The 13,611-nt window shown below is 42.6% G+C and overlaps 1 protein-coding gene across 8 annotated transcripts in view; it reads right to left on the minus strand.

The window, feature by feature from the left end:
• Positions 1-13,611, minus strand: part of fat1a (FAT atypical cadherin 1a) — a 248,833-nt gene that overhangs the window by 31,587 nt on the left and 203,635 nt on the right. For 7 of the 8 annotated variants that reach the window (XM_038791072.1, XM_038791071.1, XM_038791070.1 and 4 more), the window contains 4 exons: positions 8,441-8,830; positions 6,502-6,716; positions 2,465-2,602; positions 1,629-1,772 (listed from right to left, as the gene is read on the minus strand). In XM_038791072.1, coding sequence (XP_038647000.1) covers positions 1,629-1,772; positions 2,465-2,602; positions 6,502-6,716; positions 8,441-8,830 — 887 coding nt within the window. Of the gene's footprint in view, positions 1-1,628; positions 1,773-2,464; positions 2,603-6,501; positions 6,717-8,440; positions 8,831-13,611 lie in introns of those variants that run through there. The other variant, XM_038791074.1, reaches the window with a different exon arrangement.

The following is a 13,611-nucleotide window of genomic DNA, read 5'->3' on the forward strand; positions in this document are numbered from 1 at the left end:
ATGATATACACTTGGCCTGGCCCGTGATCGGGGCCCACCAATTCGCGGGCGGGCCTGTGCCGTGGGGGCACCCTATTGTTCCGCACCAGAGGCTGTGGTCCTCCGCCATTCCTGGTGTGGAAGCGAATCCACCCGCACATGCGCGGTGATGACGCCAGAACGCGCTGACACTCCCACGCATGCGCTGACCGGTGGAGGCCCTGTGGCGCCATTTGGCGTGGCGCCATTCTCCTTTCCCGCTGGCCGGCGGGGCGCCAACCACTCCAGGGTGGGCCTAGCCCCTGAAGGTGTGGAGGATTCCGCACAGAGGACGCCGGAGTGGTTCACGCCAGTCCATCCCGCCGGGACCCCCCACCCCGCAGGTGTGAATCCCATCCCAGAATTCAAATTGTGTTCGAAAATGCAAGTTCACAGACCAAAGCTCATTGTTGAGCATTCTGTCTCCAGGTAGCAGGTTGTAACTATGAATCAAGGAAGCAGGTTATAACAATGAATCAAGGAACTGATTGCAATATTGTTTCCTTCTGAATGCTATCAATGCTGGATGAATGGGTCTGTTGGGCAGAGTACTCTACATACACTATGGCATGGATTCTCCATTGCTCGCCACCGGTAGGTTTCCCAATCCAGCAGAGAACGTCGGCCAAAAATCGGGATGGCTGCTAGGCAGCAATGCCTTACCAAGCTACACGCTCCCTGATGTCACCATAAAAATCGGTCCTTGGCACCTATTTACATCTGATTTACAGGTTTGAAGCCTGATTCTCTCGCCCCCATAATGCTCCAGTCCTCTCAGCCGGGATTCAATCGGACATGAATAGATGCAAGTTCTCCCAAGCCTGGCCCCAACATGGTGAACCCTGGGGTTCAAGGGGTGCCCCCAAAGTCTATCGGAAGGCCACCCTCCTCCTCCCCCCCCCAATGCAAATCCTGCCCCTGCCAGACACCCCCCCCCCCACCACCATCAGAGATCCCATCAGGCACCCCCTCATCACAGAACTCATCAGTCACCTCTGCCTGAAAGCTGAAGAGCAGGCCAGGCAGTAGAGTGAAAAATTACTTATCCTTCCCTAACAACTGCTGCCTCAGACAAAAGTGTTGAAATCAGCAGCTATTATAAACATCAGAGGCTTGTTCCAGAGCCAAGCATACTTCAAAGGGCTTCAAATCCCTTGACAGCCTTTGAAATCCAAATTTTCCATTCAATTTCACACAGCAATACATGGCATTAACCAGTGAATTGACAATTTTATTACACCAGAGACAGTTGCTTGGTGGATTGTTGATCTATCTTTCCCTTCATGCTTGAATGCATCTCCATTATCATGTTTTGATGCCAACCACAACGCTTATAACCACTCTTGCTGTGATTGACAGCTCCTCACCACATCAAAAGCAGCTAAGTGTTTGCTGCCGGGAAAAAGAGGAAGTGAAAATAAGAGTATATAAAGAAGCAACAACCTAAAGTAGGAAATACAAAAATGAGAGTTCTAAAATTCACCACTTCAAAATTCCAAAAAATGTTTAGGCACTCGCAATTATTGCTCCATCTTAGTAAATGTAATTTAATTTTAAAAAAGAATCACAACATGCTACTGATTCCTACTGAAATTTTTGACAACCCTTACCTGGATGATAACACTGTAGTTTGCCTGTGAGAACATGGGAGGATTATCATTGACATCAGCCACGTCAATATTGACGGTTGTGGTATTGGACCGAGGTGGAACACCATTGTCTAAAGCTTGTATGGTCAGGGTATAGCCAGATATCTACATAAGAAGAGCAAAATGATCAACAAGCTGTGTCTATGCATAATGAATATATTTTCGTAAAGCAAGGATATAGATCTTTTTTTCCCCAATTATAAATCTCAAATCAAAATGTTAAATTACAGTCACATTCAAAATTCAGGCGGTGCCTTTGTATCTAACGGAATCTGATTATATACCATCTTTAAAAGAAAGCTAAGTCCTGTTTACAACGTAGTGACTTTAGACACATTAAATAGAAGTTACGGCAAGGTGGCACAGTGGTTAGCACTGCTGACTTCCAGCTCCAGGGAGCCAGGTTCAATTCCAGCCTTGGGTGACTTTGTGTGGAGTTTGCACTTCCTCCAATGTCTGCGTGGGTTCCCTGTGAATTCTTTGGTTTCCTCCCACAGTCCAAGGGTGTGCAGGTTGGGCTGATTGACCATGCTAAATTGCCCTTCATTGTGTCTAAAAGATGTGCAGGTTAGGTGAGGTACGGGAAGAGGGTGGGGGAGTGGGCTTGGGTGGAGTGCTCTTTCAGAGGGTTGGTGCAGACTCGATGAGCTGAATGGCTTCCTTCTGCACTGTAGGAATTCTATGATTCTATAAGTTTTTGGTTGCTTAACAATGGATCAGCAACTGGTTTTGCAAAGCAATAATGTTGATAAAAGTAAGATTTACTTAAATAGCAGGTTTACTTCAAATCTACTCACTTTTTCTCTATCCAAGTGTTGTGCCACTTTTATTTCCCCATTGGTAATGTCAATGGTAAATGGGTTTCCTTGATTGCCATTAATAATAGAGTAATGGATCTGGTTGTTTGCTGGACCATCTGAATCATCAGCCACCACCTACAGAAAATGGTAAAACTATTAGGATAACATTCTTCTGAATTTTACCATATCCCTAACATGTGGCAGTACTCAGAGACCCAGTACCAATATATTTCCCTTGGGAAATAACTTCTGTTATAAACCTGTCAATGTTCCCATGTGTTGATGGAATTCCTGTTCAGACACATTTGTTACATAAGCAAATATAATTACAATATTTCATTAAGAATTAAAAAGAGCCAACACCTTCAAGCCTCAATTTGTAGGGTTTTTAAAATTTATACACATGATATTCATTCTATTTTTGGCAATGATTCACTAGATAAAACCAGAAAATTATTTTACACTCTGGTTCAAATAAAACTACACCAAAATCCACGTCAGAAGGGTTACAGAAACAATTTTATTTTTAGATTTGAACAATGGGGATTTGGATTTTAGTGCCGTAGCCAATACGGGCCATGACTTTCTGTCAAAGTTGTAGTTTGTGAAAGTTTTGAAGCTAACAATAGGAGTGCTGGAGGAATGCTCCACGGCCTTAAGTTCCATCTGTCGGAAACCATAGTCTATGCCACAGACTACACATGAGCAGAAGATCTACACTTGTTATCTTGCATGAGTGATAAATGGTGAGAGACTTATACCATAAATTATAGAAAGGTAACACACATGCACAGTAAGCAATTAAAATCACAACAGTACATTCACCTTGACTGTAAAGCAGTTGCAGTGAAAACAGTGTGGAAATCTTTCTGCAAATATAGCTTTAGTAGGGGTGCATAGAACATTCACTACATTAAAAAAAATTCATTCACAGATTATGGACATTACTGGCAAAACTGGAATTTATCGCCCATCACTAATTATCTTTGGAAGGTGCTGGTGAGGTGCTTCCTTGACAACTGAGTGGCTTACTAGGCCATTGAATAGGCAGCTAAAAGTCAACCACACTAAATTGGATCTGGAGGCACATAAAAGCCAGACCAAATAAAGATGGCTAATTTCCTTTCCTTAAAGAACATCAGTGAACTAAATGTTTTTTTTTAACCAACAATTACATCAGCACCATTACTGATACTAGTTTTTTTTAAATTCCAGATGTACTTAATTAACTGGATTTAAATCCCCAAGACTGGCGTGGTGAGATTTGAACTCATGTTGCTGGACTATTTGTCCAAACTTCTGGATTACTAGCTCCATAACATCATGATTCCTGATAAACTGACTCCTGGGCTGACAGCTTTGGCCTATCAGCAAAGGATGCATTAAAAGGGGCCTAAGTTCTCTGCAGTTTGCAAGAATGAAAATTAAACATTAAAACATAATATTTTTCAAAGATTGACAGGATAGATCCTGAGAGGTTGTACCCATGGCTGTGGAGTCTGTGCAATGGATCATAGTTTTAGTATGAGGGGTCAGCATTTAAGACTAATAGGAGGAGAAATTTCTCCACTCAGAGGGTTGTGTGTTATGGAATTGTTACCCCAGAAGTTGTTGAGTACAGTCAATACTGAAATTGGTAGATTTTTGAGCATCAAGAGATATGTTAATAATGTAGGTAAGTGGAGTCCATATCGAAGTTCAGCCATCACCTTACTGAATGGGGCAGCGGGCTCTAGCTCTTTTGCTCTTGTTTCTAAGCTCACGGTAAGGCAAAGTCACCATAGTCTCAGATGACCATAGGCTGATTTCCTCTTTGAGGGGACAAGCTGACTGGCGGTGATTTAACCTCAGGCGAGGGGCAAGGCTGAGAAGGCGAGCTTCAGCTGGTATGGGAATTGAACCTGTGTTGTTGGTGTTGCTCTGCATCATGAACCAGCTGTCTAGCCAAGTGAGCTGAACCGACTCATACGTGCCCTAGGTCTCGAGAACTGAAAGATCCTATTGCATTCTTCCATCTTATCTTATCCCATTTCCTCCTTCTTTCCCAAGCTTCTTAATGGCCCTATTTTTCCACTTTCATTTTGGCCCCTTCCTAACACCTTTTTTACTTTCCTTCCTTTCTGCTCAGCATTGAACTGAGCCTGAGCTCAGGAAGGAAAGGTTTCCTAAAACACCTCTTGTGGAACAAGACAGGAATGTTGGAAATATAAATTTTTGTATTGGACATGTAGTTGATCTCCTGACACAAGACAATCCTCCAGTAGTGTTGTTCCAAATCAAGTGATATATTCAAATAATTTTAGTATCAATACTGCTGTTTACCATGCGGAGAATCCATAGGTGGCTATACGACAGTGTGTTAATATTATGTTGAATCAATGCACTGAAAATTACAATGTGATTCAAAATAGTTGAATACTAAGACAAATACCTTGCAGGACAAGACTGTCCTAATTGCTCAAAATAAATAGCTGGTGAACATTCGACAACTTCATTCAATAAAAATGAATCATGAGAAATAAGTATTCAACAACTTGAACCACTGTCAAACCTCTTTCCTTAACTCTGTTAATGTCTTTTGCATAATCTGGAACCTAACAACAGCTGAAACACACTGGAGGAAAAAAATAGATATCAACCACTTGGGACTGGATTAGAAACAGTGCAAAATATTCAACCTCCCACAGATGTGTCCTGGTCCTGCCCAAAAATCATTGAGTTAGGCTCATTGGCATATTTTGGATGAATATTTGCATTAACGTTGACATAATTGTGACATCCCAGCAGTGGGGCAGGGAAGTATATCACATTGTAAGTGGGTATACTATGCCAGGCAAAATGTTATTTTTAAATGAAAGTGCCAATGTTACAGCCAAAGTGTGGACCATTTTCAGCTATTGCCCACATTCACTTTCCAGTGACAAAACTTCTCAGCAAGAAGGAACTATTTCTCAAACTGCATTAACTTCTGTGGCCAAGTGGGAAATAATGGCAACATTACTCGAAGCTCATGCTTATAGGAACATAACAAAATTCTGAATGAGAAACGATCATTCAATCTATTAAGACTGCTCCACCAGCGTACATGATTGATTAATCTATGATGAATTACTCTCCTACACCGCCTGTTGCTCTATTTTGAACAACACTAACATTCATCTGAATCACCTGCAAAACTTATTAAGCAGAATTGCTAGATATTTCTCTATAACGATGAATCCCATTCATCATTACTGACCTAACTTCTTATTAAAGATGTCAAATGACCCCAAAATAACCATCATTATTAGAAATAAGAAGAGGACGCTGGAAGGCCTCAGCAGGTCTGCCATCATCTATCTGGAGAGAAACAGAGTTACTGTCTCGAGCCCAATTGATGAAGAGTCTATGGACTCAAAATGCTAATATTCATGGTATTTTCCTTACCTTTATCAGAAATTGTTCCACTCAGCCACTATAATTGAGGAGGATGAAAGTTTACTTTTCCAGTCTGATCTAGCTTGATGCTTGTGCATTTTACTTTTCCTACTACGGTCCAAGAGTTTGTTAATTACAGCTCAACCGTACACTCTTCCTGCATTATGTCTAACCTCAATCTTTCCCCAACAAAATTTATTTATTCATAATTTAGTGCCCTGCTGCATGGAACCATCCATGCCATTCTTCTCTGCATTCTTTCTAATACAGCTATAATATCTTTTTTGTTCTTGATATATTACTTTAAAGCATGGTAAACAGTAGGATCAGTGAACATAAAAAATGAACAGTGAAAAGTAAATTCAATAAAGATCAAGAACATCTTACTGATCAGAGCTGTATAGGTTTGAAGTAGAGTTAAATAATTGGAGCCATTTAAAATACAACAGACGCCATATTCAATGAATTGTTGTATTAGAGGGTTGGGTTTATATGTGCCAAATCACCATTTATTAACCCTGACTTTTAAGTTGCGTCTCATTAGTTCCTTCTTCTCCCATTACGCTATTATTCTTGACTCTTCAATGAGGAGAAAAATTACTTAATGTTGAACATACTGTAACAACCAGTTGTCCCAAAGGAGCATCTTCACTTATCACTGCCATGTATACATTGTGGCTAAATTTAGGAGTGTTGTCATTGATGTCCGTCACATTGATATTCACTGTTGCTACATCATTAAGCGAAGGTGTTCCACCATCCGTGACTTCAACTGTCAAGTAATATTCATGAGATGTCTCAAAGTCCAGGTTTTTAAGCACAAAAATGGCACCTGATAAAAAGAAAATTGAAAATTACTAAAAACGATAATAAGAAAGAAAACACAATTGTACAGGAATTACGTAAAATTTCTTTTAAACATCAACTGATTGAAAGCACAAAATAATGTGGGAAATGTGAATCATTTGATACTCATTGCATTTTATACTTTTTTGAACATTTTATAAAGTGTGCACCATGAAATCTTTTTATGTGTAATTAGTCTTTTGTACAAACTCCTGGGCCGGGATTCTCCCCTACCCGGCGGGACGGGGGGGTCCCGGTGTAGCGGCAACAACTCTGGCGTCGGGCCTCCCCATTCTCCGCACCTTTAGGGGCTAGGCCCGCGCCGGAGTGGTTTCCGCCACGCCGACTGGCGCCAAAACCGGCGCCAACGGCCTTTGGCGCCTGCTGCCCAGCGTCGGGGCTGGCCGAAAGGCCTTCGCCGGTCCACGCATGCGCCGGTGCGTCAGCGGCCACTGACGTCACCACTGGCGCATGCGCGGTAGGGTGGGTCTTTTCAGCCTCCGCCATGGTGGAGGCCGTGGCGGCGGCAGAAGAAAAAGAGTGCCCCCGCGGCACTGGCCCGCCCGCCGATCGGTAGGCCCCGATCGCGCCGCCAATCCCGCCGGCACCAGAGGTGCTCCAATTCCCGCCTGCGGGAGAGGCCTGTCAGCGACGGGACCGGCCCATCGTGGGCCGGAGAATCGCCGCGGGGGGCATGCCGATCGGCGGGGCGTGATTCCCGCTCCCGCTGATTCCCGGGTGGCGGCGAATTCCGGCCACGGCGGGGGCGGGATTTATGCCGGCCCCGGGCGATTCCCCGACCCTGCGGGGGGTCAGAGAATTCCGCCCCAGGTAAGGGTTCATTCTAAATGTGTTCTCAACTGAGGATATATGGCCTGTGTGACTTCAAGTAAAACAATCGCACTATAATGGGATTGAGTGGACGAACTGATGACATTAAATGGGAAAAAGGAAGTAGGGACAGATGTCGGAATTGTATTCCAGGGTTGGTTTAGCACAGTGGGCTAAACAGCTGACTTGTAATGCTGAACCATGCCAGCAGCGTGGGTTCAATTCCCATACCGGCCTCCCTGAACAGGCGCCGGAATGTGGCGACTAGGGGCTTTTCACAATAACTTCATTGAAGCCTACTTGTGACAGTAAGAGATTATTATTATCATTACCAGTTGTTATCAAAAGATTTTTAATGCGTAGATCGATGGACTTTGGAGCTACAACCAAATGAGTTTAAGGATTATTAAGTCTGGCAAATAGGTATATCTGAAAACACTAATGGTGGGCTGTTTAGGTGTTGAGGATATCTTGTTCCGAATGTGACCATGGATCTGTGACCACTGGCAAATTAAATAGCAAGATCAAACTAAACCAACAAAAATAGAAGACAGCAAGAGCCCTGGTTACAGGGAATAAAAATAAAGGACTCTGAAAAACTTGTTGCATAGACTTCAAAAGGAAAAGATAAAAGAAGATCAGGAATCATGAGCTGTTGGTGCTGCTACAAGCAGGTGGGAAGAACAATTTAAACTAGGATATCATCTGACTTTGTAAAGTATAGTTTTGGTGTTTAATAAATTGTCCTGACAATGCTGCATTAAGTGTCTCCTTTTCTGAAATTTATAGTCTGATCTCTGAACCTCTAACAATGATCGGTATTATCACTGAACAAATGATTTTCAAATTTATCTACAATTATTATATATAAAAAAATACCTGTATCTGCATCAATGCTGAACTTTCCATGTTCATTGCCACTGATGATGGAATATGTAATCTCCGCATTGGCTTCAATGTCCCTGCTGGCCGCAAATACCTGAAGAACCTCGGTTCCTGAAGGAATATCTTCAGAAAGTGTGGCGAGGTACTCTCTGTGCTCAAATACAGGTGGATTGTCATTGATATCGAGCACAGACACCAACACTGTACAAACAGATGATAGTTTTTTGAGTGCGCCTTGATCAGTGGCCTTCACAATAAGATTGTAGGAAGCTTGGAGTTCTCGATCTAAAGGTTTCTCCAGACTAATGATTCCAGATAACTCATCAATGGAGAAGTGCTCGTCTGCAGAATCCACAAGCGAATAACGTACCTGACGATTCAACCCTATGTTTTACAATTTAAGAAAGAAAGCAGTTCAATGTTATCACTTTAACCATGAGCTCTGATTTAAACAACACAAATAATGCAGTGTGTTTCCAGTACATGACGTTTACTGAAGTAATAAAATTAACTTCATAAATTTAGTAAAAGGACATAGTCATTTTGTGCAAGTTTAAAATGCTTGGTCCTTAACACAGTAAAATTCATAATTGTACTATCATTTTATATAATGATATACGGCATTTATCCACACATGGCTCCTATGGAAGGTGCTAACAGTAGATTTTTTCAGTTATCCATTTCTGATTGGAGTAAACAAATAGAAAAGGATAGTAATGTAGTATTAGCAAATTATTAAAAATGCAATGGACTTTTTACTTCTGATCTCTTATTTTTCAAGAAAGAAACGCAGAAACACTTATGTATTTGAGAATATCTTGCCTCCTGTAGCAATAATCTATTATTTATTTAGAATTACAAGCACAAACAGTTTGAACACAATTGGTTCTGCATAGACTGTTACTGTTCTATTATTTTTGTAAAAGTTACCACTATTTTTATCCCCACATACGGCTACTTACTTTTGAATGGCTCATTCCTCTTCCTTGACCCATCAAGCCATGTAAATAGGCTGCTTACGGAAGATTTCAAAGCTTCCTTCCCCTGGCTTCCCACCCTCCGCCCAAACTCCAACACTAGGCCCAATACAAGTCAGCAACTTGAAGCTGATGTGACACAATTTGTCAGGTTCCGTATACAAATTGTTAGAGATGGTAACAGTTCTGAACAGACCCACAGTGAAACTGTACGCCAGCATGTCCATCCTGGAAAATTGGTATCAGTGGTGCTGAACGTATTGTAAAGTTTCATACAAAACTTAGCTTCTCCAACAAATGTGTAAAGTCTATAACCCCTTGCACCAAAATCTTAGCTTGTATAATGCCATTGGCTAGCATCCAAATTTTAACCTTCTTACATTACTCTACCCAGGAGTTAAAAGTGACAATACTGCTTTGAGTTACAGAACATTAAGCCCTCGTGAACAAGACAGGATTATAAATGGTTAGCTAAATGGCACAGGGGTATTTTTTTCTTTCTAAGTTACAGGAACATTATTCTTCTAAACTATCGGAATAAAATGATGACAATTCAGTTTTTAAAAAAAATTTATCTGTACAGGTTTAGGAATAATACTCCAAATCATTGTCAAGTTATAAACTACATTATTAATAAAGTGCAAATACAAAAGCTAAACAATAATACCAATTGTTTATATGATACATGCAGAGGCTTTAATGTTAAGCGTATTTATAGAGGGCCAAAGCTTCCAATCTCTAGAAAAAAAGTAGATGGATGACTGAACATCCACTTCAAGACCCTGTGGAATTCCTGAGGCGTGAACCTCCATGGGATTTGCCTGAGAAGTTTAAACTTTCAAAGGGCAATTCCCCAGTTCCCCGGGACCTTCCGTGAATATTTCTGACTCCGAGCTAGGACTGGAGACTTTGGGGAGTTCTGTAGTGCTTGCCTGGATAATTGTCCTGGAAATATTAGGCAGATTAAAACTTATGACCGATTTTGCTCCCATGTTCGCCGCGCGCACAATGGCAACATCAGAGCAAAATACCATGGGCTTTGGGCATAGAGAATCTCGCCAGCGAGATGCAAGTATTCTGATTCTCCCTGTCCCTCGCTGGTAACGTAACAAAGTTCCCACCCAGGAAGGTTGGGAAACTCAGTTCAATAAATTTCCATATAATTAGCGGGTTTCCCGCCATATCATCCCACTACATCTGGAATTCTCCCCCCTTGCCGACAAGGTTTACAATAGGCCTTTAAAAACATGACGGTAGCTCAGTGCTTAGCACTGTTGCTTCACAGCGCCAGAGTCCCAGGTTCGATTCTCGGTTTGGGTCACTGTCTGTGTGCACTGTCTGCACATTCTCCCCGTGTCTGCGTGGGTTTCCTCCGGGCACCCTGGTTTCCTCCCACAAGACCCCAAAGACGTGATTGTTAGGTGAATTGGACGTTCTGAATTCTCCCTCTGTGTATCTGAACAGGTGCTGGAGTGTGGCGAACAGGGGATTTTCAAAGTAACTTCATTGCAGTGTTAATGTAAGTCTACTTGTGACACTGATAAAGATTATTATTATTATCATCAAAGGGAACCCACTCGGGGTACACAGGTAAGTATAGGCCCAGGAGGGAGGGGGACATGCCTGAGCAGTAGCCTGGCATTTCCCTCTGAGAAGCTCCAATGGGGGTAGGACACACTTATCGGTTATTGGGGGGGGGGGGGGGGGGGGGGGGGAAGAGGGGGTTCCCGTGTCCATGTTTTGGGAGGGGGAGGTGTTTCCATATCTATGGGGGGGTGGGGATGGGGGGTGGAATTCCTGTTTTTTCCAATTGGAGTTCGGGGAACCCTTTCCCAGTTTTGAGATTCCTAGCTGCTGCCATTTCCATGCCCTTCCCACCAGAGTGATGGCGTAGACCACACCTCCAGGTTTATTTCTGGAGAGAAAGGTCGGCTGTGAGCTGCACACAGGTTTTCTCGCCTCAGCCGGCACTCTGTACAGAGAATAGAAAATTCCACTCTTAGCCTGACACAGGGGTAACTCTACAATTCACCCCCTCCCCACCCCCTCATCAACCCCCATGACCACCCATTCCTGACATTCCCCCATACCACACCCGACTACTCAACCAACCCGGTCCAACTACTCCTCCACGTGGGATTGGAACACTCCAGAAGAAATGTACAGCAGAGTTGGGAGAATTTCCGAGCACAGCAGCAGTCCGTTCACCACTGATGCTGCTCGAAAGATCTGGGCAAATCTAATATCTTACAATTCACAGTGGGCTAAATAGCTGGCTTATAATGCAGAACAATACCAGCAGCGCAGGTTCAATTCCCATACCGGCCTCCCTGAACAGGAATGTGGCGACGAGGGGCTTTTCACAGTAACTTCATTGAAGCCTACTTGTGACAATAAGCGATTATCATTATTATTCATTTAACTGGGCAAATGAAGCGAGTAACTACTGAAATAACGTGGACTATAACGAAGAAATAAAATGTTCAATCATCATGCTGGAAAACACATGCTTAACATATTATGCGGCACTTACATAACTGCTAGCAGACTTCACTATTCCCTTCGCATCCTGTCCGATTTATTCACACAACATTGCCATGATTAATATTCTGGCTAATTGCACTGATACGATTGATTCTCTCTACATTTTCCCTGAAATTATCAGTCACACATCAGAATGAGCTTTATGGAAGTTACAAATAAGCACTCGGTAAGGAAATATAATATTTCTGGTTAATTCTTGTTTAGTCATGCTGGAGATTCCTTTGTTAAATTGTCATCAAAAAACTCAAACAATGCGGATTTTAAAAGACTGATGATTGACAAAGTTACAATCACTAAAATGGAACCTGCAGTTGGCATTCAGAAGGCTGTTACACCACTTCTCACTGGTTGTCAAACTTGCCCCAACCTAACCCTAGGTTCGGGAACAGGAACTGTCGGGAGCCTGGTCCATTCTGATATCACTATCTTGTGGTGACAGAGCCCCCCGCCCCTGAAAGCCAGTAGAGGGGCTAAGGATTTTCAAGCTTTATTTGTTTGCCTGGAGTTCTACTTACTTTAATGGACAGAGCCTCAAATTTTCCCCCAAAGGAACGTGATAATATTTGGAGGTGGAGTAAATTATGAAGTATTTATGCACGACCATTTACTAGCCAACTCAGAATAAGTTTTAGAAAATATAAGCAATTATGCTCCTCAAACCTGTTCTGCCATTCAATTAATCATGGCTGATCTATATTGTAGCTGCATTTAATCACCTTTATCCACATCCCTTGATACCATAACTAATAAAAATTTGTTGACATCAATCTTGAGGACTTCAATTATTTTATAGAATTTACAGTACAGGAGGCCATTCGGCCCATCGAGTCTTCACCGGCTCTTGGAAAGAGCACCCTACCCAAGGTCAACACCTCCACCCTATCCCCATAACCCAGTAACCCCACCCAACACTAAGGGCAATTTTGGACACTAAGGGCATTTATCATGGCCAATCCACCTAACCTGCACATCTTTGGACTGTGGGAGGAAACCGGAGCACCCGGAGGAAACCCACGCACACACGGGGAGGATGTGCAGACTCTGCACAGACAGTGACCCAAGCCGGAATCGAACTTGGGACCCTGGAGCTGTGAAGCAATTGTGCTATCCACAATGCTACCGTGCTGCCCAGAATCAATTCAGCATGCACAGCTTTTTGGGGGTGAGAGTTCCACATCTGTACTACTCTTTGTAACAAGAAAGTGTTTCCCAATTTCACTCTTGAATGATTCATTTTAGTTTTAAAATTGTGTATCTTTGTTACCCTCAAGCGAACGGAAGGCAAGTTTATCAACTTTTCCTCATAGTTTAAATCCTTAAGTCCTTGTGTTATCGACAGGATGAGAGAACTGCTGAAATCCCCCTTATCAACTGTCTGTAATCAGGGAGCTTTTGAGAGGAAGATGCTTGTGTGTTTTTAACCAGAGTGCGTGGTTGACTTGAATAAGCAGAAGCAGGTTTTTTTTGTGGGTTTAAACAAAAAAAGATATATTTAAACACTCACCCTGAAATCGAAGCTGGGAGATCCCATTCCCGGGATCAACCTGGCTCGCAATGCCTCGTGAGACGTTGCAAGGAGAATCCCGCCCACTATGTGCGGGATCACTTTTTGGCAAATCTGCATATTAGAGCGAGGTAGTAAGC

This window comes from Scyliorhinus canicula, chromosome 3, assembly GCF_902713615.1.
Source record: "Scyliorhinus canicula chromosome 3, sScyCan1.1, whole genome shotgun sequence".
Classification (NCBI taxonomy): Eukaryota; Metazoa; Chordata; class Chondrichthyes; order Carcharhiniformes; family Scyliorhinidae; genus Scyliorhinus; species Scyliorhinus canicula.